The following is a 27,533-nucleotide window of genomic DNA, read 5'->3' on the forward strand; positions in this document are numbered from 1 at the left end:
GTAGGAGGTAACATTAGCTATGAAAGTCTACAAACTACGAGGTACTGCTCCATGTGTATAACAGTAGTCATCTACAAATATACAGATACTATGAAATCATATTATATTCATTGTCACCAATATACTCAAAGATTGTGAATTTACATATTGCGCCCATATGAATCTAAAATCATTGAACCTTGCTTTTGCACACTGAAGGAGAAAAACGTTCTAATTTTCTTTTCTATAAAAGGTTTTATTGGTTCGTCATAGTCCTCTGGAACCATTGCAGCCAAATCCCTTGGTAACCTCTCACGAAGTTGTTTTCTGTTTTCGGGCTCGGGTAATAGAAGCCATTCAACAAACTTCTTGTTTTGTTTTGATGTTTCAGTCTGTTTTTTAGTCTCAGCCTTCGTTGGTACCGGCACCTCTTGAGGTTCAGTGGCAACTTCGTTCTCCTTGCTAACCAATGCTTCCTGAGTGGGTTGATCTTGGGCTACATCAGTAGAGGTAGCTGTGGCAAAGAACCCGAAAGCCACAACTACAAAGAGCTTCCACAAATTGTTAAGGCCTATCATCTTGGTAAAGTCAGTATGGAGTGAGAACAGTAACTGTTGGAGTCATAGTTGTTATGCCCCATCCATAGTAGAACTGACATGCATAATACATGCGTTATTCCGGAATGTACATCTGTATAATGGTTGTCGGTATCAAATTGCTGCTGCGTATTGTGGTATATTTGGGATAACTACACTGTAACAGCCCGTGTGGTAATGTACATTAGACATGACATCATCATTACAATATTTTCCATAGAATCTAGAGCTACTCTGCTATTGTATGGTACCGATGATTTTATTGTCCGTTTGTTATTGATTGCTCATAGGAGAGTATGCTATTATCATGGTGATGTAAAATAATGTAGACGGTCAGAAGTGCTATGTGACGTATCTATGAAAGGGGTCTCCCGTAGAATACTTTGTAATACCATTAGTGTCCAGGAATACAAATACATTAATAAGTGATAGTAGGGCGCACTGAATATTGTCTATGGGATCTACATTAGATCCCCGTGTTAGTAACGGTAGTGTATACACCAGATAAATGCCAATGTATACTACATACCGGCGAGTATATTATGCTATACTATTGCCATCATAGGAATTATTCTATACCACTGATCTTCGCACTGCCATTCCTAGTCACACTAGTGTCCACAGCAATGTCAAGGCTACCCAGTGGTATCTACTGTAGTGTTCACTACAGGAGCCTTCTTGCTTCTAAAAAGGGCCATTACCTTGTGGCCATATAACTTGTACAGTATAATCCCGAACACGACAATACCCAGCATTATGGGTACTGCTACCTCGCCTTTTTGTCCGTAAGCGGCAACGACTGCAATCGCCACTACCAAACTAATGACAAACAGTACCCCAAAGACAATAGTGAACGCCTTGTTATGCTTGGCCACAAACTGCTTGTATCTTTGGTAGAACCCTGGGGAGTCTTCAGTGCTCGATGTAGTGTTTTTTTATGGTATCATCAGTCCGCTCTAGTTCGCTGGAAGCAATCTGTTCAAGGGACTTTTGAGTACCAGGTACTGTATCCTGGACAGAGGTAGTCCCATCTTAAGTGACGTCATGGGTCACCTGGGATAGACAGAGTATAGAGTAATAGTGCAATGCTAAGTTTATGGTACCGTGCCATTATAGTGATCTAGTGGCAATGTAGAGATGCTGTATATGCTAGTGATATGGAGTAGTACTGAATAGCACTCCGCTATGCTATCAAACACTCAATTCTGCATTGTATAACGTCAATTATTTCTTATCACTACTAGCTAAAACATACAACTCATATATGATACTTCCACAGTGACCATTCCAGTTCATATTGGGCTACCCAAAGTTGGGCCATCAATTATAGCAGGGTGTTTCCGGTAGTACAAATAGTACTTAATAATATTCACTGCGGTATAAAGCTCACCGGTTAGGGGGGATACGTAGTGGTTGCTGTCAGTGAGTGTTGAGAGGTTACTAGGGGTGGTATTAGCACTGAGATATGGAATGGCACCGCCAGTACCCTTATCGCCTTTAATATCTCTCAGCGCTTCACCGACACTCTCCCTGTACTTCCCTCCATCACTTTCATTACCCTTTTCTATCCACTGGATGCTTTTTACTTCATCCCGTAACCCAGAGGCACACCAGCCGCAGAAATAGTCACCGTTGTTTTTCGATTCCTTAGGGTCCTTATCGTGATTGCACTTCTTACTATCCTCCTGTTCCTTCTCTCCTATACCCCCTCTAAAGAACCCGAATACATCACCCAGTACCTGTGGTGTGGTGGCACTGAGTTCTGCTGTAACTCTCACCAATGTATAGACGCACGACTGCATCATGTTCTCATTACTGAAGAAACATAGGATGCCATAAAGGCGTTGGCCAGTCATATCAGTGATGCCTCCATTCTGGAATTGATTTCTGAAACCCATTGGCAATGGGCAGCATTGGTGTGATTAAAGTGAGAAGAGGTGGGTGGGTAGTTTGGCTGGTCACTGTTCTGGTTCAGTACCTCTCTACAACTAAAAGTTGATAACTTATCATAGAAATGGAAGTTGCAGAGCCTATTGATGCATGGCGATAGTAATGCGTTAATCACGAGTGTGACGTTGAACAGTATATCGAACTTTTATGATTTTGAAAATTAGAATGTCAGATTACTGCACACGTATTCCGTGAAAGTATTTTACATGTGCATTTAGACGGTGATATGTCCACCATAACCTCTCTTAGGACGGATTACTGAGAGGTATATGAGTGTAGCACTGAGTAAGGAGGCAGCTCCCATATATCCCTGAACACATCTGAGACTATTGGTTGTTACCTACCATGAATAAAAAGGACAGTGGACGGAAGCGCTGTTCCTTAGGGAAAGTTTTAAAGCTCAACCCCCAATTGTAGAGTGGGATGTTGATCAAAGCGATCAATCCTGCGCAACCAAAGATCAGCGTAACTAATGCGCCGAAGTATTGCGGAGGGAACCTTTTGTTTACGTAACAATAGACGGTAGACATGCACAGCGAACCCGCCAAAAGGTAAAAGCAGCATGCCACAATCTTCATTGCATAAACATCAAAGACAGTAGATGTATAGTACAACAATGCACACAAATGCAAAAAGTGCATAACAATGGCAGGACCAACTCTGTCCATAAGCGCACCCAGAAATGGGCCGGGCACAAAAGTCAATATGTTGAAGTACTTGAATACAACGGTAGCATCGCCACCACCGGATGCTACAAGAAGGTCACCTTGTGATTTGTTGACAAATTCGATGGCGGGCATAAAAAGACATACAGCAGCGCCAAGAATTAGAAACTCCAGCAATTGTGGGCTGTTAAACCCATTCTTTATAGATTGTAACACATTTGGTTTGTTACCTTCATTAGTGTCCACAGCGTGTCCTAGCTCATAACTAGCCTCTTTTCCATTTGTCTTCTCCGATGGTGGAACAGGGATGACAGTAGGCATAATAAAGAAGCCCGAAACAAAGCAGAATCCATTGGATATCAATATGTAACATATACCAATTATGTAAAGATGTTCGGCTTTAAATCCTTCAACATTATATATCCATGACAAAAGAGTAGGCACGAAGAAGGAAAGCGAACGGCACGAACCCATAATAGCTATAACGGTAGATGAGCCATTAGGAAAATATTTGCTGACTGAAAGCATGGGTATGTAACTTGCCTCACAACATAAGCCAATAACAACAAATGATAAGCGAAGTACCACGGGACTCTTAGGAAAACAGAAAATAGATAACCATGCCAAAATAGAGAAGAACTGACCCACTAAAAAGCATATGCGAGGGCCAAATGTATCTAACAGCCATCCTCCAAGAAATGAACAAATAAAATGGGTGGAATACGCCATAGTATACAAGTTGTTGATGCCACCTGCTCTTTCGGGGCAATCTGAACATGCCAGTATCATAGAACAAAAGAGACTCACCTATATATCGCACGCCATATAAAGTTTTGTACGTTGCTTCAATTCCATCCTTTTTTTCACAATAATCTTCAAAAGCACCTGCCTTGTATAGTATCTCTTGGAGGCCATTCCATCCCCAGTAGATACATCCAGCAGAGAGAATATAGTATAGATATATTGCAAGTCGTAATATAGGGCTGATGCAAGGTGCTGGCATCAACTTAGGGTCTACTATTTCTATACCAAAACTCTTTGTTTTGGTAGATTCAGCCTCTACGGTTGGGGCCATCGTGATAACTGCCGTATAAATTCCCAATATACTTTCACATTTAGACAATCTACTTGTAGTAGCCGTGAAGCATTGGTTAAAATGTGTCAAAGAGATTATTATGCTACGTATGACTGCTAAACTCTTTGATCATGGGGTATCAGCAGAAGGGGGCAATAGCATCACAAAGAAGAATGCAAAGACTACTAAGCATTCTCATGAGTCCCTAGAGAGCTTGAACAAGGTACTGGATGATAAGAAGGAAGCCGAGCAGAAGAACCAGGACCACCCCCTGAGCAACCTCCTCTCCCAGGTCGGCAAGCTCCAATACGACATACGGCTCCCGTGGATCTTTGTCCTCACGCTGGCATGGCTAGTGGCAGTACTCTACCTTGCATTTGGTGCCATATGGCCACTGGACTGGACATATATTAAGTCACATTGTAGGGGATGGTTCAGGAAGGGTAGTCTGAGTCCATGGGAGGTACTGATGGTGGGTAAGAGTAAGGCACTGGTGAAACTTTTTTCTAAGGAAGGGATGGGATGGAGTAGTGGATGCAATTGGATTAGGTGGGTGGCAACAGTGGTGTTGGGAGGAAGTATAATAGGAACCATCGTAGCGGTAGCATTACGCGGGAATGATGGTAATCCCTGTGGATTACCGGTGGCAATATTCGTGGTGATGGGAGCCGGAGCATTGTTGGTGGGAGTAATGGTAAAAACAGTGGTGACAACGTGATACCCAGGTTACCCTGATGAGCATGGGCACCTATACACCACACGATTTATCATTGAGAACACATAATGCAACCTATACGCTAATAGATGCCACAGTACTATTGCTTAGTAGATATAGACTAGTAGTGGAATGATATATTGTCCATTGGTAACAGTATTACATAGGTAGCAGTGGAAGCATTACTAGACTCTGTTTGCCAGCACGGTAGCAAATTGTTTAGTACGTGTTTGGTAAACGTGCATTAAAATCAGTTAGTGCGTAGAGTAGTCTATATAAGGTTTAGTAACACCTTTAGCAAACGTTTTGTGAGTGATTGGTGACCTTTAGCAGATGTTCGGCGTAGTAGCACAGTAGAGTTTAGCTGTATAGCAGTACGGCCTTACAAGGCAGTCATTCACTCATTCCAAGAGGATAGACTAAAAGAAGTAACCAAGAAACCCGAAGACAATATCAAGGAAACTCCAACCCTTGCCTTCCTTCAAACATGCCGTAATGCTCCCATTAGAGTTGATGTATTCAACCTGTTTGCCCACTTCCAAGCAGTGACCCAGTACTGCCCACTGGTCCTCATAGGTATCCAGGGTGGACTTAAAGGCACTGACAAAACACTAGGACCCGCCATTCACTCCCTGTACTCCAACTCTCACTTCTCCTTCACCTATACCACTGTCCCCATCCAAGCATACAACCAGGTGGTACACTAGATTAGGGGTTTGTTCTACCAACTCTATTTCCTTAGGAAGCAATGTGCCGTGAAAGTTGCTCTAGGAGGCAAATGGCGTGAGTGTAGGTATGGTAAGGATGTGGTGTCCAAGGGGGTTATTAGCTGGATGTGCCTGGGGTGTGACCCCATGGAGCATGATAGGAAAAGTAGGGTAAATAAAGTAAAGGAGGGGTTAGTGGGGGTTACGAAGAAGGTAGAAAAGGATGCAGAAGAAGGATCAGAGGCAGGAGAGGCAGAGGAAGAAAATGGGAATTCAAAGACGCTTGGAGAGGCTCTAAAAGATGTATTGGAGAAGATTGGTGACGTTGTGGTACAATTGGGTAATGCCCAGGAGGCATTGGAATAGAAGTCTGAGAGTAAAGCGATACAGGGGGTGAAGACGGCACTAGTGGCGGCTAGGACGGGACTAGAGAAGGCTAAGGGGGATGATGGGGATGACGTAGGAACCAGGTTATATGGGACACTAGAGGAGAACGTGGAGGATGGGGTGGATAATGAATTAAAAAAGAAACTAGATGAGCTGACGAATGGTAGTGGTGGTAGTGGAATACTAAAGGATCTAGATGGGAAAGTAGATAAGGCTAATAGTGGTGAATATGATCCAGGTAAGAATGAGGTGTCAAAGGCTGTCCATAAGGTATTGGAGGTACTGAAGGCACTAGAGAACGGACTTGAAACGGCAGTCAGAAAGGATATTAAGGACGAGCTGAATGGTCACCAGGGTGCACTGTAAAAAGCTACAGAGCAGCTCATCTCCCTCTGCAGCTCTCCCAAGTGCCACAACTGCGGCAAACACTCCACCAAGTGTGGCCGACAGGGAGAGAAGAGGACCTGTGACAAGTGCCACCAACCATACATGGACGGCACGCCATCCCCCCTCCAGGCATTTCTCGAGGACCGGTTACCAGGGTTTAGTTGTCAAAAGGTAGTGGACCAGGACACAGACCATCCAGACTACCCTCCCGCTGCATCCCACTTAGAACACTGCGGTGGCTCTGGCCAGTGCTGCCCATTGCCAATGGGTTTTAGAAATCAATTCCAAAAGGGAGGCATCAGTGATTGTACCGGTAAACGCCTTTATGGCATCCTCTACTTCTTCAGTAACGAGAACATGATGCAGTCGTGTGTTTATACACTGGTCAGGGTAACTGCAGAACTCAGTGCCACCACACCACAGGTACTGGGTGACGTCTTCGGGTTCTTTAGGGGTGGTGTAGGAAATGGAGTAAATGGACAGGGGGAACAGAAAGACAAGAAGTGTGATCACGGTAAAGATCCTAGAAGATAGACAGGCCAAGATAACTACTTTTGCGGCTGGTGTGCCTCTGGGCTACGGGATGTAGTGAAAAAGATCGAGTGGATACCAAAGGTAGACATAATGCCTCTAGCAGTGCTATTGGTTGCATGCAGGGTCACTGAGACTGTGTATTGACAATACTAGTGTCACTATAGGTAGTGCTACCGAGGTCATAAAGGCACTGATAGACCAGTTGGCACTGGGACTACAGAAGTGGGTTGGGTGGCACGAAGGGGATACCTGTTGTTTGGGACAGAAGAGTAAGGGTAAAAGTGATGGTGGAGTGAGTAAGGGTATAGGAGAGGACTGTGGAAGTTGTGGCAAAACAGTTAATCCTGGTCCATGTTGGTGTCCAGATTGTAGTATGTCTACTAGTGGTATTTGCAGTGGTACGTGCCAAGGTTGCGCGAATAAAAACCCTTGCTGCCACTGTGCCAGTCAACCAGATAAATGTAAAGTAGGCACCTGTAAGTGCTACATCTCAGCCTACCGAAAGAATGGTCAAAGTCCTTCTGAAGGACCCTACTACTGGCCCACCATCTCGGACAAGCCAGATCAGGTCCACCTCCTGGCCCGGATTTTCCTAGGGTCAGTATGCCTCATCTGGAGTGGACTCAGTCAGTTGGGGTTCCTAACGGGTGATAAGAGGTGGAAGGACAGTAAGCTGCACGAGATAGGGAATGACACGTCTGGTCTCGGATCATTCATGGCTGCCATGGGCTATGACCTGGATAGGTTGAATGGGAGTGGTGGTAAGTACTGCCTAGGGTAGTCATATGGACAAGATAGCAAACAATGTTGTTCGGTTGATATGTGATGTGATTCCATTAATGCCTAATATGTGGTAATAATGTGGTACTGTTGAGTACTCCTACAGTACTACCCTATACACCACCCCTCCACACTAATCTCCCCTTCAATGTTTCCAATCCCCCACACCCTGTATAGCTGTATGTCTATAGAAGACAGCCATAATGACGTCCAGAACACACTTCACTAGCAATAACCAATGCCTCCATAACGACCTCACAACTACTGGGTACCGTTGAGTACTACCCTAATACTACCATGGAATCCCATTGTTTCGTGAATAAATCGCTACTATTGAGTACTTGCTAGTAGATTCCTAGAACATTATGGATACCAGTAGCTGTACAACTATAGTACTAGTACTTGTATGGTTCTACCTGTGCTGCCAGGCACTGGCTTCATTGGAGAGCGTGCTAGTATCTACTGTACCGCTTGGACTATGTCTATGGCAATGCAAGAAGGCTGGGTACCTCGTATCCCCAATGACATGGGACCACTGGGTATTAGTACTATCACTAGTACTACTACAGCTAGTTGCAGTGGTATTGGAGAAATATGAGAAACTAGATTGGGGTCCCTCTCGCGTGGCACATGGGCACAAATGGGCACATCCCATTTACGCTATTTCAGTGGTATTAGTGGGTATACTCGGTGGTACCCTATACTGCGGTTGGAAGTGTAACCTATTCTGTAGACCATGCTGTAAGAGTCAGTACATATGCTACGGTAGTGCAGTAGTGGTAGTATTAGTGGTACTTACCGTACTGGCAGTTACCGCATCACTGGTACAGTTCCAAGTCATTGGAGGATCTGCTGGGGAGACAGAAAAGCCCATCATTCAATACCTTGGTAAAATAGTAGTATGCTGTACCCAATGCTATTCTATGTTGGTGCTGTGGATTACTGTATTCAGACTACCGTATACACTACCGGAAGTGGTGGTACTGATAGCATCGGCACTGGCAGTGGCTTCTATGGTGGCCTTGGCAGTGGCATTACGGGGGAAAGCTGTGCATTACAACAATACTGAGGTCTACATGTGTCTAGCAGCGCACTTGGTGACCCTGAGCATTACCTGGTACTGCTTGGAGTATAAAGCGACATTCTGTTGTCCCAAGGAGTACGTGTGCCTCGGGGTACTGACAGTGGTACTACTGATAACGTTGGTAGCGGTGGTAGTGGTGATAGTGATAGATATTGGAGATGTCTATGGCGACGAATATAAATTTGATGATGTAAAATACACCCTGCTGGGCTACTCAATGGTGCTGATGATACCAACATTGTGGTATGCATACCGATGTGGTCTATTTAAATGGTGCATCCCCAAGAAAAAGGGTCTCAAGGCTACTGACACTGCTGAGAACACGATACCAGACAGTGATATCGCAAAGGAATCATAGTGGTGGGCATGACTGCAGTATTACACTACTATCACTATGACCCTGTTAGACTTGATGGCCCAACTTTGGATAGCTCAATATGAACTGGAACGTCCCATGTGGAAGTGTAATTTGTACTACGGATAGTATAGACTGTAGTGCCTAGTAATTACTGATCTAATGCGATAATAGGCATTCAATAGCAGTAAAGCGGTAGTGTAGATATTATTACCAGATACCACTATTCACTATCACCACTGAATACTTGTCAGTACAACTACACGACTATACTACTCCACTATTCATTACCACTGAATACGAATACTACTCGCTACTAAACCACCATCCTACTCCACTGATCCATTACTCCCTACCACTGTATCACTACCATCGTAACCATGTTGGTCTATCCAGTCATAGTGCTGGCCCTAGGTACCCTATGGCCACTGGACCGGAGACCTATGAAGTCACATTCACTGAGCCAGGTGACTGGTAACCACCACGGTACTACATGGGCCATGGCAGAGAAGGTGACTCAAGGAGATGATCCTGAGGAAGTAGTGGTAGTGGAAGGTACTACTAGTGATGAAGTGGCAAAGAACAAGGAGAGTCCAAAAGGTTTAAGAGAAAGCTGTGAGGAGTGGTGTAACAAGTGGGATATACTGGACAAAGATGGAAAATTAAAGTGGGATATGAATCCATATGTAGTTGTTCTTCTCGTCGCATTTGGATTTCTAACGGGGCTTGGACCAGTACTCATAGTGGTTATTATTATAGTATATGTTATATTGTCTATTGGGAATAAGATAATAAATCCTAAGACCTGGTTGGGGAGCTCTGGAAACAACCTGAAGAATGTGAGTGTTAAAAATGTAGATTAATTAACATCATCTAAGGTGTAAGTACTGCTGAGTATGTAACCTACAAACAACGTGCATTTAATATGTTGTGTAGTTACATAGTAGTGTATAGAGAGTGCTTCCTAGAAGGATTGAGTGTATAGGTTACAGAAGATGTAGAACAAAATCATTATATTGTACACTATATCAACAAAAAGATGAATATTTCATAGCTTATATCCATTGTGATGAACACAACTACTGTAATAGTTTATAGAAATAGCACATTGAACAATACTACTTTCTATATTATATGTATATAGTGATCATGGTAGGAAAAGGAACATTTCAAGGAAATATCAATAGATACCAAGTGATGGCAAGCAACATATGAGGTATGGTGTTGGAGGGTAAATAGTTTTGTATGGTATGTGGTGTTGTAGGGCGTATACTACATATGGGATTTATAGGGTTTATGTTATATGGTGTTTCTGGGGGTTATATTTTTGTAGGGTAGATAGTGCATTATTGTATAGAGTGTCAATGATGCAATAGGATATATAGTGTTCTAGTAGCAATGGATAGATCCTGTTTGTTGGCAACATTGCTAGACACTGTTTGACTGGACAGTAGAGAAGTGTTTAGTATACATTATTTAAGAGTGTTACACAATGTAGTAGATGTTTAGGGTAGTGTAAAGGTTAGTTTTATAATGGTACTAGGTTGGGTACTCCACAGTTCCAGGTAGTGCTATTTAGACAAGTAACTGACACCGTATAATGGTATGTTGGACCCATCTAGGATTCTAGGGATGACCACGAGAAACCACGCATATATAACTGTAATGGACATTGTCACTACTGTGAAATAGGAACTAGTGATCCATCAGTACATAGGAATTCACCATTGCCTAGAAATTTACTAGTGCATAGGAAGTGCGCATCACAACCGGATCTATATAGATTTGTACTACTGAATAGTACTGTATACTAATGGTGTTACACAGACCTTTCGAGGAAACCACATTCATGAATGTCATGTATAGCACTTGTCTATATAGTTGGCTGCCACCAGGACAAGAGCATAATCTCCTATTAGCAATGAATGATAAATGGTCAATACGTCCATCGGTACCATTCAAAAGAATATAACGTATCACTATATGGAAACAGTTGTAATGTTAGTCAAGTGTCTAGCCTATAATGCAACAGGGTCTATTGTACTATAGACGTGTGGACTACATTATTCTGTATTATTCGATGTCAATATAACACTACCCAATATAAGTGACAGCGATTAGATACCGACGATTATTGTAGAGAAGAATATCCCGGAGTAACGCATGTACTATGCATGGCAGCTGTACCATGCATGGGGCATTAGAACAACTATGAGTCCGACAGTTAGAAATCTCAATCTCCACTGACTTTACGAAGATGGTAGCTTTCAATATGTTATGGAAGCTCTGTGTAGTTGTGGCCTTCGGGCTCTCTGTCACTGCTACTGATGTATCCCAAGAGGAACCCAAGAAGGAATCATTGGTCAGCGGATTCTCCGGCACGGAAGACGAACATGGCACAGAGCCACCCAAATTCTCTCTCGAATGGTATTTGTTACCCAAACCCGAAAACAGAGCTGCGCTACGTTATGTCCTGCCACGAAGTTTGGCTAAAGACGTTCCAGAAGACTATAATAAGCCAATAGATCCCGCGTTGGGGAAAGTCATTAGGAAATATTTCTTATGGTATGGCTTTGAATGGTATCTGTTAGCCATGCCGGAGAGTAGGGCTGCCTTACGTTATGTCTTGCCAAAGGATTTGGCTGACATGGTTCCAGAGAACTTTAACAAACCAATAGCACCTTTAGTGGAGAACGACATTAGGAAGCATTTTTTGTGGTATGCTGTTGAATGGTATCTGTTACCGAAGCCGGAAAATAGATCTGACCTACGTTACTTGTTGCCAAAGAATTTGGCCAAAGACGTTCCAGAAGACTTTAATGTACCAATAACGCCAAAATTGGAAAAGGATATTAGAAAGTATTTATCATTGATTAGGAAAAAACAGAAATGAAGGTGCCTATGTTCATATAGGTTTCCAGTTGTAGACCACCAATATTGGATTGCCAGAATGAAAAAAGATATAACCTTATGTTATGTTAATGAATTTGTGTAGCTATTACTAGTTCTTATGACACGGTTATTATCCTATACATAGACGTGCTCAGTACCTATAACAACAATTTTACATATGTATACCTCCTAACAGCAACATCTTAACCCATACATCAATCTGAATCGGGACGTTGCCTTGTTAATGACACCTCTATTTTAAAGTGTTCTCCAGTAATCATCACCATGATATCAGTATGCATTGTGGCATCAATACTCATAGGTTGGAATTACATTGCACCGTTAGTTACAATGTAATACAACTTAGCTATATACATAATCCGTGATATATCTATCTTGGAATATATTTTCATAATGGAAAGTAAGACATTTCAAGTGCCTTTGACGCTTTACTGGTATATGGAATCATAGGATGTCATTAACAGGCTACTGTAGCATATTGTGAAATAGAAGATTGTATATCATGCTACCGATAGTGTACAGATTGTGACAGTCATGGCACATATCGTGACAATTACGTTCCTGTTGGCGATATTTACCTGAAAAGCCTATGTTCCAATACCGGTCTCTAGATCACCTGTGATATGATGATATACTCAGGACATGGCAGCGAGGGAAATACAATGGTTTCATATAAGATAGATATTTCCTACCCAGCACTAGTACCATAGCTGAGACATTAGAACAACTATGAGTCCGACAGTTAGAAATCTCTCTTTCTACTGACTTTATCAATATGGTATCCTTTAACATGTTATGGAAGCTTTGTGTAGTTGTGGCCTTCGGGCTCTCTGCCACGGCCACTTCTACTGAGGTAGCCCAGGAGCAACCCAAGAAGGAATCACTGGTCAGCGGATTCTCCGGCACGGAAGACGAACATGGCACCGAACCAGTGGAAGTAAATGAAGAAGAGATTACTGAGACACAAGAAAACACTGAAACACAAGGGCTACCACTGCATGCAATCGATCGATTATTGTAATGCCATCAATATACTCAGGGATATGAACACCAATGTTGACTTACCGGGGTCAATTTCCAACATAAAAACGTGGGAGCCTTTTGCATTCACATACAGACTGGGATCTAACAGCGAACAACGTTGAATCGACTTTCTGTTGCATTAAAGGTATTATTGGACTTCTATACCCAATACAAATAATGGAGGAGGTAACGTTATCACATTAAAAAATCATAAAATGAAATAGGTTTCTGATATTACAAATCTATGCATAGCAACATGATTCAGTCGTTGCCAAAACACGAAAACATACGGGGACCACCATAGTTGAATAGGTTACCTGCCATGCATTTTTGTAGCGCGTATAAGATGTAGTGGCCCTCTAGAGCTCATAATACAACACATGCTTCATCTCCTGTTGTTATGATGACCCAGATAATAACACAATGGCATTACAAAATTCCTATTATAGTCTACACTACAGTAGATATAACATAACACCTATGAGTATTCTCATCAGTAGATTATAACAAATACCGTATGCTCAAACAATGTTTAATGCTATATATGAGAAATCGATAAAAAATGTGAATAATGCTGCTGCTCAAAATGTGAACACAAATTAAGAAGATAAGAGACGTTGAGTATGATAGCCTCGATAGTGTTCTGAAAACTATGCATATCACAGTTGGGACCAGTTTTCCCGATATTTTTGCTACCGTGCGAGTACAACGTTCTACAAGATTCAAGTGATACCAATTATGTAGCAAGGCAAAACCCTGGTATCATGATATATGACTTTTGCGTCAACTTAAAACATGCTGAACTCAAGTCCTGGGAGTATAAAACAACTCTTTCCATAAAACAACGATAGATAATGACAATTTAAAAGCAATATTTTATTGCAACCTCTATCTCATTTAGAGGTATCAACATCTACAGAAGCAGAATGTGATCTGCGCTTACGTTTAGATTTCTTAGGGGTGGATGAACTTGTGCTTGTTGCGGTAGAACGTTTAGAAAGTAGTTGAGAAACTTGAACATAATTTGGGTTAAGCCATTCTGGCTGGACCGGCATGTTTCCAACTTGACAACGGAAAAGAATGCATGCGCGCCTAGCTTCACATAGAGACGAATAGTGTCCTAAACTGAAACCTTTTGTACGAAACTTTCCATTTTCACGCCATTGGCAACGCCACAACTTCCGACTTGCATCAAAGTAAACACCAATAGGTAATGGACCCATGGGGATAAGAGCATCATGGTTTCCATACATTTCTGTGACAGAAATTGCACTTGGCTTTTGACGCTGCCTACGCGACCCACGCACGCTACTGTCACTGTCATACCATTCTTCAACCGCCGACTCAGACATAGCATCGTTCCTTTCACCGAGATCATAGATGTATACTTCATTATTCTCCCTGGCAGCCTTACGTGTAGTGCGGTTTGTCTCAGTATTACTTTCAACAGTGGCTTGTCGAGGATTGGTCAGCGTGTGTGACCTTGAAGGGCTTGTCGTTTTCCTCCGCGGACTTTGACTTGCATTAGTCCTAGGACTGTGATATGATACATTATCTTCGATCTCCTCCAAATCATGCTGTATATACTGGTCATTCTCAAACGTGCTATAGAAGCCCTGGTAGCAATTGCCGCTAAGGACAAAACTATTGCTTATAATATCGCGAAGTGTTGACTCAGAAGAACAAGAACCATCTGATTTGCCATCTTCAACGGTTTCACCCGCATCATAGTATTCTTTTACAGTTGGCTCTTGCTCACCGAGACGAGGCTCCATGTTGTTTTTCGAAGAATAGAGACAATCCCCTAATCTCAATGTAGAAAGTAGGGCAGTATTCAATATCTTCATTGAATTGCTCAATGCTATTTTTGCACCGCCTTGTTCATTAACAAAAGCACGCCCCAAAGTCACACTAGCATCCAAGGCCGCCTTAATAGAATGTCTGAGTGCAGAAGCAGTTTTAAATTCATCCCAGCCATCTATGTGACACCCATCATACGTCTCTTCCAGTCCACCAGCATATGGCGAGCCTCCAAATATGGCGCAACTAAGACTATTTTGCTCAATGAACTCCAAAGACAGCAGATGACGACCGAATGTGGAAGCGGCAGCTAAACATTTAAAACAAAAACAAACGGAACCCAACTGAGTAGAAGTATCTACCACCTTGCCGTTAGATAAAGCGTTGAGCGACCTTTGAGACAAACTTGGCGTCGTTTTTGAATTCAACGAATTGTTTGAACCGTCACTTCGCGGAAACTCACCCAGGTCTTTGCGATTATTTGTAGGAACTTCGAAAGTCGTTACTTGCGAGTGCCCGAGAGTATCCGATGAAACGCAGTGTGTGGCGACCAGGTGCTCCTCTAGGGTATTACGCGTCTTCCGAGCGATGGGTGTTGACGCACCATCGTCGTGCGACCTTTGAATCTGAGACCTTGTCAGTCTCTTACCGGAATATGTGTCTTGGCTGGGATCACTCTCTCCTAGAGTATTGGAGAAACTGTAGTAATTCCACCAAAATGGGGCCACGTCTGAAGTGTTAAATGAAGTGACGTCGTTCTTTAACGACAACTCAAAACCAGTGTCGTTTTTAACGTTATATGAATTTCTTACAACCAAATAATCCTTCATACGATGGAGCGATAAACGGAAACAACCTTCCACACTTGCCAGAGACATTTGACTACATTGCACAATTTCGTGTAAAACAACTCTCTCACGTTCAATATTTGATGCGTAGCGCCCTGAGATCTCATCAAAGAAGCAATTCGAATAATCAGGACTGTATTCAACCCTATATTCAAGTGCCATATAATGCTTTAGCCACCTCAGCTGCACTTTTAATGGAGGTTGACATACGTTATTTATGTGACCTATTATGGTAGAACAGACAGCGACCAATTCGGCTTTAACTGATTGTATTAACGATTCTGCCAGATCATTACAACTTTGTATTAACTCGGCATCAACTCCCATTTCGAATGTTCCCTTTGCGGAGGTTTCTTTCACAAGACCTTCCAATGAAGCTACCGCTTTCGCAAGCTCTTGTGCTTGATCAATACAATCATAGACTGTGGAAATATCCTTTATAATGGGGAATTTTTTCAATAGGGTCATTCCTTCATTTACGTTATCGCTATTTTGCAACAGTGCCTTCAGTGCTAAAACAACATCACTGTATTTTGGTGTTGTGACCTTTACAGCATCGTTACAATCTAGGCATAGAATTTCAGTTTTTCTAACACCAGACTGGTTTTCTGGCTTACCTTCCTGTAGAAAAGATCCTACATTTCTCTGACCACAGCCCTGGAAAGTACTGAAAAGATAGACGCCATCATCGAGTAACAGGGCCACACATTTTGTATCACCGAAATATATAATCCCAGTGCGTTCTTCAGGTGAACGATTCTCCCATACTCCACGCAAACATGAGTCCACATAACGTTTCTGTGCACACGTAGTTAGCCCATGCCTGTTGAATCCACATGAGCAATCTACGCTTTCGACCTCATCAAAATTAGTTATGTCACTTGCCGCTTGATGTACCCAGCACCTAGTCTTGTTGATTGTAATGCCATTATTGACAAGGGTGACGCGGTTGTAGAAGGTTTCACCGTACACACCGAGGACGTCACCACGAGAAAGTAGAAATGTCTTCGACGACTCCATATTCAACAACTGCATTTACTTCAGCTTATTAAACAATTCTATTGCGCATTAATGCGCGTTACACTTAGAATCCTATGCTCCCCTTTCCCTTTACACATCCAGGTGGTTAATCCCTGTAAAATCAACCAAACCAACAGTTGATATTCTGGTAATGATAAAATCAACAACACCAATTAAACAAGTATTTTCGTTGTGATATTTGGACGAAACACCCAGTAAGCTCCCCAGATATTTCTCACTGGTTTTACACAGACGATGGTTTCTGTGGTTACAGCTCGTTTATTAGAATGTGTTAGCAATTACACGCAAAAATTACGCACTTTGAAGTAGCAAACGCCTACACACCATACCGTGCTGTACCCCGGGGCTGCCACATACGTCACCCTTTGCTATGCCGTCTTGTTGGCAACTAGCGCAACTTGTGCAATCCGGATTATCTCTATGTTTTAGTATTTAATAACCACTATACAGCAAATTAGACCAAGGTGCGCCCATTAGGACCTAGTGTTCGCATTCGTTACGTGGGATAGATTGGTCATGAGGTGGAGCGCAGCAAACGGGGGATGTGCATGCGGCGTTTAGGCCTTTGTGCATCAACAGGGCGGAAAGCGCCTTGCAACAGTGAATTAACTGTATGCAGGGGTGTTATGTTAATTTTAATAACATTTTTTCGAGTTGATTTATCGTCCCTCGTTTTTTGTTCCACAGAGGATCTCTGCAAGTGCCCCGGATTCGTGCAGTTGTTGAACTACATCACAACCTCCCACTAGGTTCCCGTTAACGAATAACTGTGGAAATGTGGGCCAATTTGATACCTTTTTGGCACATGTTCGCAAATGGTCGTGAGAAAGTACATCCACGTAAGCATAATTGGGTACCTTGTACATATTAAGGATATTAACAACCTGTATACACACATTCAAATACATGAATTTCAGACTAACTGCTGAGCTAAATCCACATTTGGGTGACTCAGGCGTCCCTTTTAGAAGCAAGAGGATGGGTTCCCTCTTGATTAGACCTCTCAACTTTGTTTCTACTTGCTATACCGGCTGTGCAAAAATAGATTACAGACATACCTCTTCTACCGTTGATGTTGAATACAACCGTTTTTTCGGTTTAATATGGCGCAGTTCGTTAGATAAGACGGTTGTACGCCTTGATGTCGTTACGATTCCTCGCGACAAAATTTTGCATATCAGACAGTTATGAAACATGTAATCATTAAACACATACAGATTATCTACACAACTGCCTCTAAGACTTGGTTGTCTCCAAATTGATGCTGTCAGTTCTCTGCGCCAGGAGGCCAGTGAGGTGCCAGAAACGCGCGCCATTTCCAATATTTCACGTCGGTATAATCGAAACGTGCATATTTACCTACAATATGAATATATAATCCAGCTTTAAATGTTTCTTTCCAACTGAGATACCCTGGATTTACAAATATATTTATCGCAACAACGAAAAGAAGGCTAGATGAATAATCAAAAAGACAATTGAAAATTTGTTCCTTTAAGGATTGGAATATTTACACATCAACGTGTTCTGTGGACACAAACAATTTAGCTTGACAACTATACGATATTATGCTTAATGTTAATATACATATCTAACACAACCCTACTACGTACCATTTTGTGTAGTAACGTAATGGGATTCTGTTTGCTCAAACCCATATATGGGACTATAGTATGATATATAGATATTTACATTGGGTTTAACTGTATTATCGGATGAGAATATCTAATATAACACCATGCTTATATCTTAGTGCCAAACATTATATACCTTCATCGTTTTCGTTAATTTATATTCGGCAATAGTGACCCATTATAAACTTGACTATCGGTATTAACTATTTACTTTTATGTATCATTGCTGCTCTCCATGAACTTCTATTGCCAATTGGCTATTTTGAGCGCGGGAGCAAAGCATTAGCAATGGAGGATGTAGACGCTAACATGGAATTTGGAGAGGAGGGCTCAACCTATATATCGCCAATTGCTAACCCACAGCTTAGTGGCCGAATGCTGAAGAGAGCGATGAAACTTTTGAAAAAAGCGTTATCTGTGGAAAAGCTCGCAAAGCAGCATCAGATGGAAAAAGGCAATAATGATATCGTAATGACAAGATTGGTCAAAAGAGGTGTTCAAGACGTTACTAAGGCTATACGTAAGGGAATGGACGGCATTGTCTTTATAGCGTGTGACGTTCATCCTATTGACGTAGTTTCTCACCTACCCGTTATGTGTGAGGAAGCCAACATGGCTTATGCATATGTGGACTCTAAGAGAGTAATATCGAGTGTTTGTCAATCCAAAAGACCGACTTGCGTGGTTCTTATTGTCAAACCACCGCATGATTTGGACAAACGTTTACAGACTTTGGTACAAGACAAGCATGACAGACTGAGCTACCTAGAGTTGTATGACAAGCTGAACTCTGCCATACGGGATTTACACCCTTTCCTGTAGGTCTAATTACTGTCGTTTGTGACCCAGCTAATGACACTCAGACAATCGGTTTTAATGTACCAGCGTTAGTTCTTTAAGCAGTTATCCATACATCTCTGAACATAGTGATGCAATTATATCTGAACCATGGTATTTGCTGGCATACTTTGTCAGGTTCGTATTTATCTATGGAGACGTGATGAATCACTTGGTGCCACAACCTTCCAGTTCTTATACTATTGTTGAATACGCTGAAGCACTACCATAAATATAGACCATCCCAGGTTTTTATTACGTATGGATGAACAAATCAAGTGTTTGGCATTGATCACATATGACTTTACCTGGTGCGCGTTAATAGAGGAATATGTGCACAGATATAGTGATGTTTATATATGGTAATGGATGATTTTTATTTTTACCTACATATTCATAAGGATGATAAATGATACATTATGTATTTCACTTTAATGGCGTGTTTATTTTAAAAAGAAGCTACGGTTTATAACGCCAATAAAGAAGTTTTACGTCACAACTTCTTTTCTGCATCGAAAATTTCTTTGTTGATCTTCGCAGCTTCTTCGAATTTTTCCTTAAAAAGATTCGCATGTTCTATTTGTCCAAACTTAAGAGCCATTTGTTCCACTTTTGTCTCATCATCGTATGTATTATTAGCAGTCCAGACCCAAATCTTATCGCTTCCAATGTTTGGTCTCAATTTACACAACGATTCTGTTTCTACTACGTAGTGGTTGGCTACAACCTTCAACGTTTTATCTTGCCTTAGCAGGAATCTTATCTTTTTGGTAGTTTTATGTTGCAAGAGTTTAGATTCTCCGAGACCTCTTTCTTTCCATACTTGTTCTCCATCAGTGTCTGTTCCAAAGCGATATAGCTTAGATCTTTGTTGCCAGAATATTTCTTCATCCTCTTCACCAGTTATTACTTGTATTTCTTTAACTTCAACTTTCCTGGTGTTCCAGTTACCTTCTACAACTTCTTCCTCTTCTACTACTTGTTCTCCTTCTACATTAGTTTCTTTTTCTGTTTCATTTGTTTTATCCTTGTCCTTTTCAACGGCGTCTTGCTTTGGTTCATCACTGGGAGTATGAGCAGTGTTTACGATACGGCAAGCATCCTTCGTTTCGTCAGCCATCTTGATTAAAAATATGAATGGGAAAAATGAATATGATCACAGTCAACCCAGATTCAGGTGTTAATGGTTGTTTGATTCCCCACTTTGTCTGTCAAGGTTTTTAATGGGCAATGTGTATTCATCTCAAACTCATGGGATGGCTTACATCATTTTAGTAGATGAAAGTTAGCATTATGTGTAAGGTAGATATCCCATGGGACGCTGCCATCATATATACACATACTTTTGCCCGTTGACACACAAGGATTCAAAGATTAAGATGTGTATGGTAATATAAGAATAAAAAGTGCCATCGGCGATTCACAATTCTTGCACAATGCCCTTTTTACTGTATATATCTATTTTACGCACTTATAGTTGCTTTTTCTCATACCATCCCAGGGGTGTCAACGAAGACAACATTATAGAATAGCAACAGAACAACTATACAGGTATTAACATGGATATAAGCAACACCGCATGTGCGTTTTATCGTGGTAAAGCGATCATCTATATGTTACTGGTCCTATATAATTCATGGAAGCCATAAACGGGATATACCTTCCTATTCGATATTATGATTTACGTTTCATAAATCAACGGTTGCAGTGATACTTAGACACCAAAGGGTGTGACTTCTGAATACTACAACACGGATTTATTGGGAGACGATAGTTTATGCATCTTGAAAATATTGTGATTGTGGCTTATCTCTACATGATGCGGTTTTTAATATCGTCCAGTTTGCGCAGTACATTGTTCACCGTTGTATCCAGCTGCTGTGCAACTTTCCTTTGTTGCGCTTCGGTGAGATGCCTAAATTGTTCACACAAATCACCGTCCACTACTTGTTGCACGGGCACATAATAACTGCGGTAGAAACTATGTTCGCGACCGCACAGTGGAGGGGCTTCAGTAGCCATCAGCATTTCCAGATGTTGTAAAAAATCTAGTTCATCTTTGGACTGGAAGGGAACCAAAGCGCCAATGGATCCCATAACGGTACCATACAATACAACATGGGTCGATTGTGACAAAGCGGCTTTATCCATGGCAGTGGGTAGGTCACCTAGATGGAATTGGCAAACATTTTCTAACTGTATATGTCTAGTAGATTCTTCCTGAGGAACCCTAGTGACAAAGATGGAGTCGAACTTATCACCAGCAATCACGGTTGAGTAATCCAATTGAGCACATGAAGTTAGCCATCTGGGCCCGGTCGCACCACCGACCCATTCAAATTCAGCAGCTTCTTCACTGTAAAATTTAATTCGCAAGATTTGTATACCCTCGCGAATGTCACCAGCAAAAATCCTGGATCCTACTGCATTTAACCATATAAATCCATGATCGCTGCATGTGCGATGTTCAGCTTTTAGTAGCAATTGTTTCTTTCCCAATGCGTACAATCTGATGCGTTTTCCAACTGAAGCGAGCAGTCTACCTTCATAACCTGTAAATGCGCGGACAACTCCACCAACGCGTGTGACATGAAGCAGACGAATCTCAAAGTTGGCGCCGTAGCAATAGACCCTGATGTATGATTCTACATCATCAGTGTTTTTAAGGTCATATCCTACAGTAGTTCCTATGCAGAGGCATTGCATTCCATCTAGTACAACCACTGCAGCTGCTGTGGCAGCTTCATTAGTTTCAAAAAGCAGCTTAGCCGCGGTTGTGAGATTCAGCGGGTTAACGATTCTCACACATGAGGCCCATCTTCCAGTTCCTGCTTTGTAGTTGGCCAAGGGAAGCAGATCACCAACTTCATTATCTAATTTGATGTCACCTAATGCTTTTGAAATTTCAGCAACATTTTCTGGACCATATGCGTTATGGTCAGATTCGACCACCGCCACCATATAGTTGAGACCTCCTACATTTGGGGCCTCATTGGGCATCATTACCAGTTTCCTTGGCGTATAATCAAGTGGTAACCTATGTTCACTAAAGGTTTCGCCTAATCTGCAGCATCTGAATATCCGCAGATTAGACCCCGATATTGCGACATATCCGTCGTTACACAACGGACTAGAGAAAGAAGCGACACTCTCAAGAGTATCGTAGCTTAACGGCAAGCATTGTACCACACCTTGGTATTCATAAAGCAGCCAGGGTCGGTCCGATGTTCCTATGACCTGATTTTTGATATACTTAAACTTAACAGCTCGTGACCCTAAGAAACGTGTATATTGGTCACTCAAAGCCCCGGAAACTGCATCGATGGTGGCGCGTATCATTACACCCGTGTTAAGTCCAACTACCAACATCAGAACGGGATGCGTTCCAATTTGGAATTCGGCTATACATACAGATTCTGGCGTGCTGTTATTAGGAAGCAGTTGCGTACTATATTGCTTCAACTGTCTGTCCAATGATAGTACCCTAACCAAATTATCGAGCGCACCAACCGACATAAAGTTTGCCATGAGTCTTCCCTTAGCAGTAGGTTGGAGACTTAAACATGTGATTTCTACATTCAAACTACGTTTAGCCACTTCCACTAATGTATGCGATTCATCTAACTCAAAATATACTAGTTCCCCTCCCGATAGTGCCAACACTAATTGGTGTTGGTTTGATGCTGCAACTTTGACACGTTTGGCAGTGGGTGTTTTCCACTCACGTACCTTCATATCATAGACATGCCTCACACCTCCATCGTGTACTTGTATATACGATCCATCTCCCATCATGCTTACATGGAGAGTTGTGATAGAAGTCAAAAAGCACGAATCAGTAACTTCTTCAACAGCTTCACCTACGGAGAGCACTAGTGTGTTTCCTTCAAAACCCACAAGTATAAATCCATCATATATACTGTCTACACCAGTTGGCACTGTCCAGACTTGTTTGGGTCTTCCCGGCAGTTCGTTGTCGGCTAACTCCTCTACGCTGAGTCCGTGCCTCAATACTCTGAGGGTGCTACGTTCACCTTTACCACAACCTAAAAATATCTGCTGTTGACCTAGACCTTGGACATCTATCACCTTAAGATCGGTGATTGCACTTAAAGAGCTGAGTTCATCAACCAATTGCAGGTTTTGGTTGACCCTTGGTTTGAAAGCTACGATGGCATCTTTACCCTGGGGATGTATGGAGCTGCACAGAGGGTCGTTTTCATTGGTACCTATTCCGGTAAATTGATACAGTTGATGATCACCGAATTCAGCGGCTACGAACAGATACCCTGCCCTTAAAATACAAATGGAGTTCCCAAGAGGTACGGTATCAAAGTATCGACAGACAATTTCGTTCACCTTTCCTTCTTCGTGGAATAGCTCTATTTTGTATATATCTCCATATTCCGATTGCACCAGAACAAAGAAGAAATCACGCATTTTATGTAAAGCGCTTGACACCATCATGAGCGGTTTGTCCTGTGCCATTTCCAACCTGCGAGGATAGGCGCATAGAACTTCTGGGTGATCTATCTTTCTGTACAGCAAGAAGTTTTCACAGCATACAATAACACCTCCAGGCCCATCTCCTCCAGGTATAGGTATCAGATGGTGGGCACTTATATCCACTGGTAATGTCATTTTTCGAACTACGTGATTGAGACCAAGGTCCATCTCCCAGAAACTGAGACCCTTTTTAATAATATCATCGGTAACCTCCTCATCTTCATCCACTTGAGCCGCATCTACTGCTTCATAACTTTCTTCAATGGAGACAAAAATAGGGTTTTCAAAACCCACATCTAGTCCGACTAGGGCATGGCAAATAGATCGGCTCTTATGGGCTTCCAAGGGTGATGATATTGTTAGGTTCGCCTTGCTATCTCTATTTAAGATGTAAACAAACTTCTCCTTCTCTACAGCACCCACTATCAGTGCTCTTCCTTTCGGATCTACTGCGAGGTATTGACCTGGAACTATACGTCTGATACCAGTCTTTCCATATGTTTCGCAATGCACCCTTTTGAATGTAGCACTCACATTGCAATATTCAAGTATAACCAACCGTCCGCTATCCGAGCATACAACTAAATAATCACGTTGTGTTCCTGTTAACCTGAACGTAGAGACCACCCTAACTATTCCAAAGACCTCGGAGACACAAAGGCTTCTTAGCTTACCGCTATCATCCGGTGACAGCAATTCTATGGTATGTGACCTTACTACTACAATTTCCTGAGCTTTTGGGGCTGAGAAGTTGCCCTGTACGGCTTGCGTGATGCCCGTAGGCCTTTGAAGCGTGAGGTGGAAGAAAACCGGCATAGCTCTCTGCGTTCCTTTATAAATATTTCAGGAGCCGCTATGCCATTGATTGTACAGTGGACCACCCGTATGAACGCCCAGGGATTTGTACAGATTCCTCTGCTTTGAATGAGTCACTTCCATAGATGGGGTGGTATCGCGTGATTCCTATTCGAATTCCTGTTTCAGATGGACGTTTTTATATTATGATAATATATAAAATTATGATATAAACAATCGTGGTGGCAATATCTGGGTCAATATTGCTTATTCACTCGAATGTGTAGGATGCATTGTAGCGTGTTATAAGAGAGATGGCGATGCGATTTGCAACGTTAAACATGTAGCCATTGCGTGAAGATGTGTGTAATATGGTTCTTATGGCTATGGTTAACAGCAGTGGTGACTTCGAGTTATATATCCGTTTTACACGAATCTGTCTTGAGGGAGGTTGCTGGACGTTATTCTTCCGCTGGTATTGTGTTGACTCCAGAGGGTGTGTTGCTTGTTTATATATACTAAACTGTTGTAGAATTGAATGATCGGGTAGGTCGGTCATTATTAAAGGCTTCTGAGTTACTGGGCGTCCCCCTTCCTAGATCCACTGAGGACTGTGAGATAGATTATTCTGCCTTTTGCCCTGATGGATGGGTATGTTTGATATAAAATGGATGATATATCATCTTTTTAGCTGTCTAGTGGTGATGGAATGCACTGTTTGTTGCCTGATGACTCTCATAGCAATGCCGGTCTTTGTGGAAGGGAATTGGACATGTACGATAAGTCTCCATTGGACAAGTCGACACTTTCTGAGACCTGCCGCGTAAAATGGCCCTGTATGAAGGCTGACGTCTTTATCCCAAAGGATAGGCACATATGTCCCAGGTATTGGACATTGATTGGTAAGTTGGCATGGAGTCGAAATATAGTTTCAGGTGGCAAATGTTTTGCTGATCTCACTTACGCTGGTCCTTGCAATGGGAGATTCAGTATGGTAAACAAGTCTTTAGATCTGTTGAAAACTGAAATTCGTGACTGTCGGCTTGACTTTTCGCGAACTGCTGACATTTTGGATACATCCATTGACTGGTCTACAGACTGTCCTTTAGGATGGCTTCTTCAAGATGTAGGTGTTTTCTATGTTAGTATATATTATATAGGATGGGAGTTGTTTACAGAACAGCGACCAAAATGCGTGTCCTTGCGGCAACAAGTTGCGATTTACAGATAAACGTACGAAGCGTCTGAAGACAATTCTATGCAACCTGGTGTGGCCTGTCAGAATAGCTCCTGTTGAAACTACATGTCCTTTAGGCTGGCGGTATGATAACGACACCGAGTTGTGCCTGGCACCTTCCAGTTATACTGTAAGTGGCTTTCTTGTTGGCTTATATCAATTAGGGTCCTTGTCAATTACGTATAAACTTTAGCCAATATAGCCCTCATGACAAAGCATTATGGGCCAATTCATGCGGCGTTTCATTTTGGGATCCTGGTGGCGCGTTGTGGACCACTCCCGAGGCTAGAGGTGAACCTGATATATTTTATCGCAACGGGCCTGTTGATGAGTCCTTGTCTGTTGTCAGGTTTGACAAAAAGACGAATGATCTGGATATAATAGAGCGGCAACTTGATGGTAAGGGTAGTAGTTTGGCGCATATAACCGCTCACAGCTCTCCATAAGCTTAAGAAAGAAAGTAGTGACCCTCTATTTATTCGTACTATATCGGTAAGTTATTTCATTAACTAACAGTTTATGTTATAGAAATCTATGGCTCGATTACAGGAGCGTATAAAAGAGCTGTCTAATAATGCATTATCTTTTATTCAACTTGAAGCTATTACGGAATCACGGAGAGAACGGCGTTGTCCATGTATGTGGTTACTATAGTTCACCATCATTTGTTAGATGGATGGAGGCAGTTCGACACCGTTTGCGTAGCAAGTGAAACCTACGGTAGAATAGCACCTGGTTGTGATATAGTACATCGTATATCAGAGGAGTATCCTGCGATGTGCAGAGTTGAGATGTGAGTGGATATATATGCTCTATATTGCTTTGCAGCCAAACTAATCAGGAAGAAGATGATTTCGTTAGGGCACACTGTCCTGTTGGTTGGCTTGTAAGGCAGGTGTATTTTGAAAATTTGATACGCCACGTCTGCATTGCCCCTTCTGATTATCCTGAGGCCCGGAAGGTGGAGTGCGGTGGCAGCACGTTAGACTTTTCTGCACGTTCTCCTGGATTTAAGCGTCGTTGGGCATTTGCTTGTTTCCAGAGATTTCCTGCATTTGATGACGAGCGTGCTCTTAAATGCGTGGAGAATTTTTATTGGTATGTTTTGCTTTTGTTATAGTTTGCATTTATTTTAGGACTTGCCCATCTGAGTGGGAACTTAAAGACGGCCAATGTATAGCCCCGGATTATTATACTGGACCTTGCAAAGGCTCGGTATCCGTTTCTGAGTTATCATCAGATTCGGCTAAGGCAACATTCTCTAATAAGTGCCGTGTTGCGTGGCCATGCATAGGCACATGCAAGAAGGACTATCAAAGCGCTTGTCCCCAAGGTTGGGAGCGCACGAATGATAGTTGTGTATTATTATCAAATGATAGTAGCAGTCTCTGCGGGAGGCAGTTTAAGATTGTTAGGTGGGTTTACAGGGGACATTTACAATTCTGTTAGGCCATGGAGCGCTGAACACAAGGAGGAGGTTGAATTTCGTTGTGCTGTCCATTGGCCGTGCCAAGAGGCATAACTACATACTAATGTTTAAGTCAATCATAGTCATGGCTTAGGAAACGATTATACAAATCTCTCCTGATTACAGTACGTGTACAGAAGGTAAAACAGATAATTACAATAAAATATTGAAAATGAGCTTTTTGTTAGGGTGCAGAAAATCGGTGGTCTGGCAATGA

The 27,533-nt window shown here is 42.2% G+C and overlaps 14 protein-coding genes across 14 annotated transcripts; 7 read left to right on the forward strand and 7 right to left on the reverse strand.

Annotated features, from left to right (window-relative positions):
- Positions 1–130: 130 nt before the first annotated feature.
- On the reverse strand, positions 131–587 carry BBOV_II004160 (SmORF protein). Its single transcript, XM_001609889.2, has one exon. The coding sequence runs from the start codon at positions 555–557 to the stop codon at positions 141–143; it is 417 nt and encodes a 138-aa protein (XP_001609939.1). The 5' UTR covers positions 558–587; the 3' UTR covers positions 131–140.
- Positions 588–1,788: 1,201 nt separating this feature from the next.
- On the reverse strand, positions 1,789–2,522 carry BBOV_II004170 (variant erythrocyte surface antigen-1 alpha subunit). Its single transcript, XM_001609890.2, has one exon. It carries the CDS (start codon positions 2,471–2,473, stop codon positions 1,868–1,870), a length of 606 nt encoding a protein of 201 aa, XP_001609940.1. The 5' UTR covers positions 2,474–2,522; the 3' UTR covers positions 1,789–1,867.
- A 212-nt stretch (positions 2,523–2,734) lies between these two features.
- BBOV_II004180 (Major Facilitator Superfamily protein) lies at positions 2,735–4,331 on the reverse strand. The gene is made up of 3 exons (XM_001609891.2): positions 3,998–4,331; positions 2,870–3,960; positions 2,735–2,835 (listed from the first exon to the last, which is right to left on the reverse strand). Exons 1-3 carry the CDS (start codon positions 4,263–4,265, stop codon positions 2,740–2,742), a joined length of 1,455 nt encoding a protein of 484 aa, XP_001609941.1. The 5' UTR covers positions 4,266–4,331; the 3' UTR covers positions 2,735–2,739.
- On the forward strand, positions 4,307–7,854 carry BBOV_II004190 (variant erythrocyte surface antigen-1 alpha subunit). Its single transcript, XM_001609892.2, has 8 exons — positions 4,307–4,959; positions 5,148–5,202; positions 5,335–5,678; positions 5,727–6,027; positions 6,070–6,436; positions 6,473–6,975; positions 7,000–7,076; positions 7,099–7,854. The coding sequence occupies exons 1-8, from the start codon at positions 4,366–4,368 to the stop codon at positions 7,774–7,776; spliced, it is 2,919 nt and encodes a 972-aa protein (XP_001609942.1). The 5' UTR covers positions 4,307–4,365; the 3' UTR covers positions 7,777–7,854.
- Positions 7,855–8,062: 208 nt separating this feature from the next.
- On the forward strand, positions 8,063–9,344 carry BBOV_II004200 (putative integral membrane protein). Its single transcript, XM_001609893.2, has one exon. It carries the CDS (start codon positions 8,141–8,143, stop codon positions 9,215–9,217), a length of 1,077 nt encoding a protein of 358 aa, XP_001609943.1. The 5' UTR covers positions 8,063–8,140; the 3' UTR covers positions 9,218–9,344.
- A 30-nt stretch (positions 9,345–9,374) lies between these two features.
- BBOV_II004210 (putative integral membrane protein) lies at positions 9,375–10,145 on the forward strand. The gene has a single exon (XM_001609894.2). The coding sequence runs from the start codon at positions 9,595–9,597 to the stop codon at positions 10,075–10,077; it is 483 nt and encodes a 160-aa protein (XP_001609944.2). The 5' UTR covers positions 9,375–9,594; the 3' UTR covers positions 10,078–10,145.
- A 1,287-nt stretch (positions 10,146–11,432) lies between these two features.
- Positions 11,433–12,224, forward strand: BBOV_II004220 (SmORF protein). The gene has a single exon (XM_001609895.2). It carries the CDS (start codon positions 11,472–11,474, stop codon positions 12,105–12,107), a length of 636 nt encoding a protein of 211 aa, XP_001609945.1. The 5' UTR covers positions 11,433–11,471; the 3' UTR covers positions 12,108–12,224.
- A 555-nt stretch (positions 12,225–12,779) lies between these two features.
- Positions 12,780–13,612, forward strand: BBOV_II004225 (uncharacterized protein). The gene is made up of 2 exons (XM_051767489.1): positions 12,780–13,336; positions 13,375–13,612. The coding sequence occupies exon 1, from the start codon at positions 12,903–12,905 to the stop codon at positions 13,146–13,148; it is 246 nt and encodes an 81-aa protein (XP_051623830.1). The 5' UTR covers positions 12,780–12,902; the 3' UTR covers positions 13,149–13,336; positions 13,375–13,612.
- A 384-nt stretch (positions 13,613–13,996) lies between these two features.
- BBOV_II004230 (AP2 domain family protein) lies at positions 13,997–17,335 on the reverse strand. The gene has a single exon (XM_001609896.1). It carries the CDS (start codon positions 16,831–16,833, stop codon positions 14,044–14,046), a length of 2,790 nt encoding a protein of 929 aa, XP_001609946.1. The 5' UTR covers positions 16,834–17,335; the 3' UTR covers positions 13,997–14,043.
- Positions 17,336–17,467: 132 nt separating this feature from the next.
- Positions 17,468–18,409, reverse strand: BBOV_II004240 (Glutaredoxin family protein). The gene is made up of 3 exons (XM_051767481.1): positions 17,898–18,409; positions 17,763–17,861; positions 17,468–17,723 (listed from the first exon to the last, which is right to left on the reverse strand). Exons 1-3 carry the CDS (start codon positions 18,153–18,155, stop codon positions 17,499–17,501), a joined length of 582 nt encoding a protein of 193 aa, XP_051623165.1. The 5' UTR covers positions 18,156–18,409; the 3' UTR covers positions 17,468–17,498.
- A 113-nt stretch (positions 18,410–18,522) lies between these two features.
- BBOV_II004250 (Ribosomal protein L7Ae/L30e/S12e/Gadd45 family protein) lies at positions 18,523–19,353 on the forward strand. Its single transcript, XM_001609898.2, has one exon. It carries the CDS (start codon positions 18,762–18,764, stop codon positions 19,293–19,295), a length of 534 nt encoding a protein of 177 aa, XP_001609948.1. The 5' UTR covers positions 18,523–18,761; the 3' UTR covers positions 19,296–19,353.
- A 371-nt stretch (positions 19,354–19,724) lies between these two features.
- BBOV_II004260 (Ran-specific GTPase-activating protein domain protein) lies at positions 19,725–20,488 on the reverse strand. Its single transcript, XM_001609899.2, has one exon. It carries the CDS (start codon positions 20,428–20,430, stop codon positions 19,804–19,806), a length of 627 nt encoding a protein of 208 aa, XP_001609949.1. The 5' UTR covers positions 20,431–20,488; the 3' UTR covers positions 19,725–19,803.
- Positions 20,489–20,978: 490 nt separating this feature from the next.
- On the reverse strand, positions 20,979–24,699 carry BBOV_II004270 (putative splicing factor 3b subunit 3). Its single transcript, XM_001609900.2, has one exon. The coding sequence runs from the start codon at positions 24,630–24,632 to the stop codon at positions 21,123–21,125; it is 3,510 nt and encodes a 1,169-aa protein (XP_001609950.1). The 5' UTR covers positions 24,633–24,699; the 3' UTR covers positions 20,979–21,122.
- A 122-nt stretch (positions 24,700–24,821) lies between these two features.
- Positions 24,822–27,395, forward strand: BBOV_II004280 (uncharacterized protein). Its single transcript, XM_051767171.1, has 12 exons — positions 24,822–25,107; positions 25,144–25,262; positions 25,303–25,513; positions 25,547–25,737; positions 25,772–25,978; positions 26,013–26,247; positions 26,285–26,340; positions 26,377–26,485; positions 26,521–26,641; positions 26,677–26,946; positions 26,985–27,263; positions 27,298–27,395. The coding sequence occupies exons 1-12, from the start codon at positions 24,972–24,974 to the stop codon at positions 27,368–27,370; spliced, it is 2,007 nt and encodes a 668-aa protein (XP_051623166.1). The 5' UTR covers positions 24,822–24,971; the 3' UTR covers positions 27,371–27,395.
- The last annotated feature ends 138 nt before the right edge of the window (positions 27,396–27,533 follow it).

This window comes from Babesia bovis, chromosome 2, assembly GCF_000165395.2.
Source record: "Babesia bovis T2Bo chromosome 2, whole genome shotgun sequence".
NCBI lineage: Eukaryota > Apicomplexa > Aconoidasida > Piroplasmida > Babesiidae > Babesia > Babesia bovis.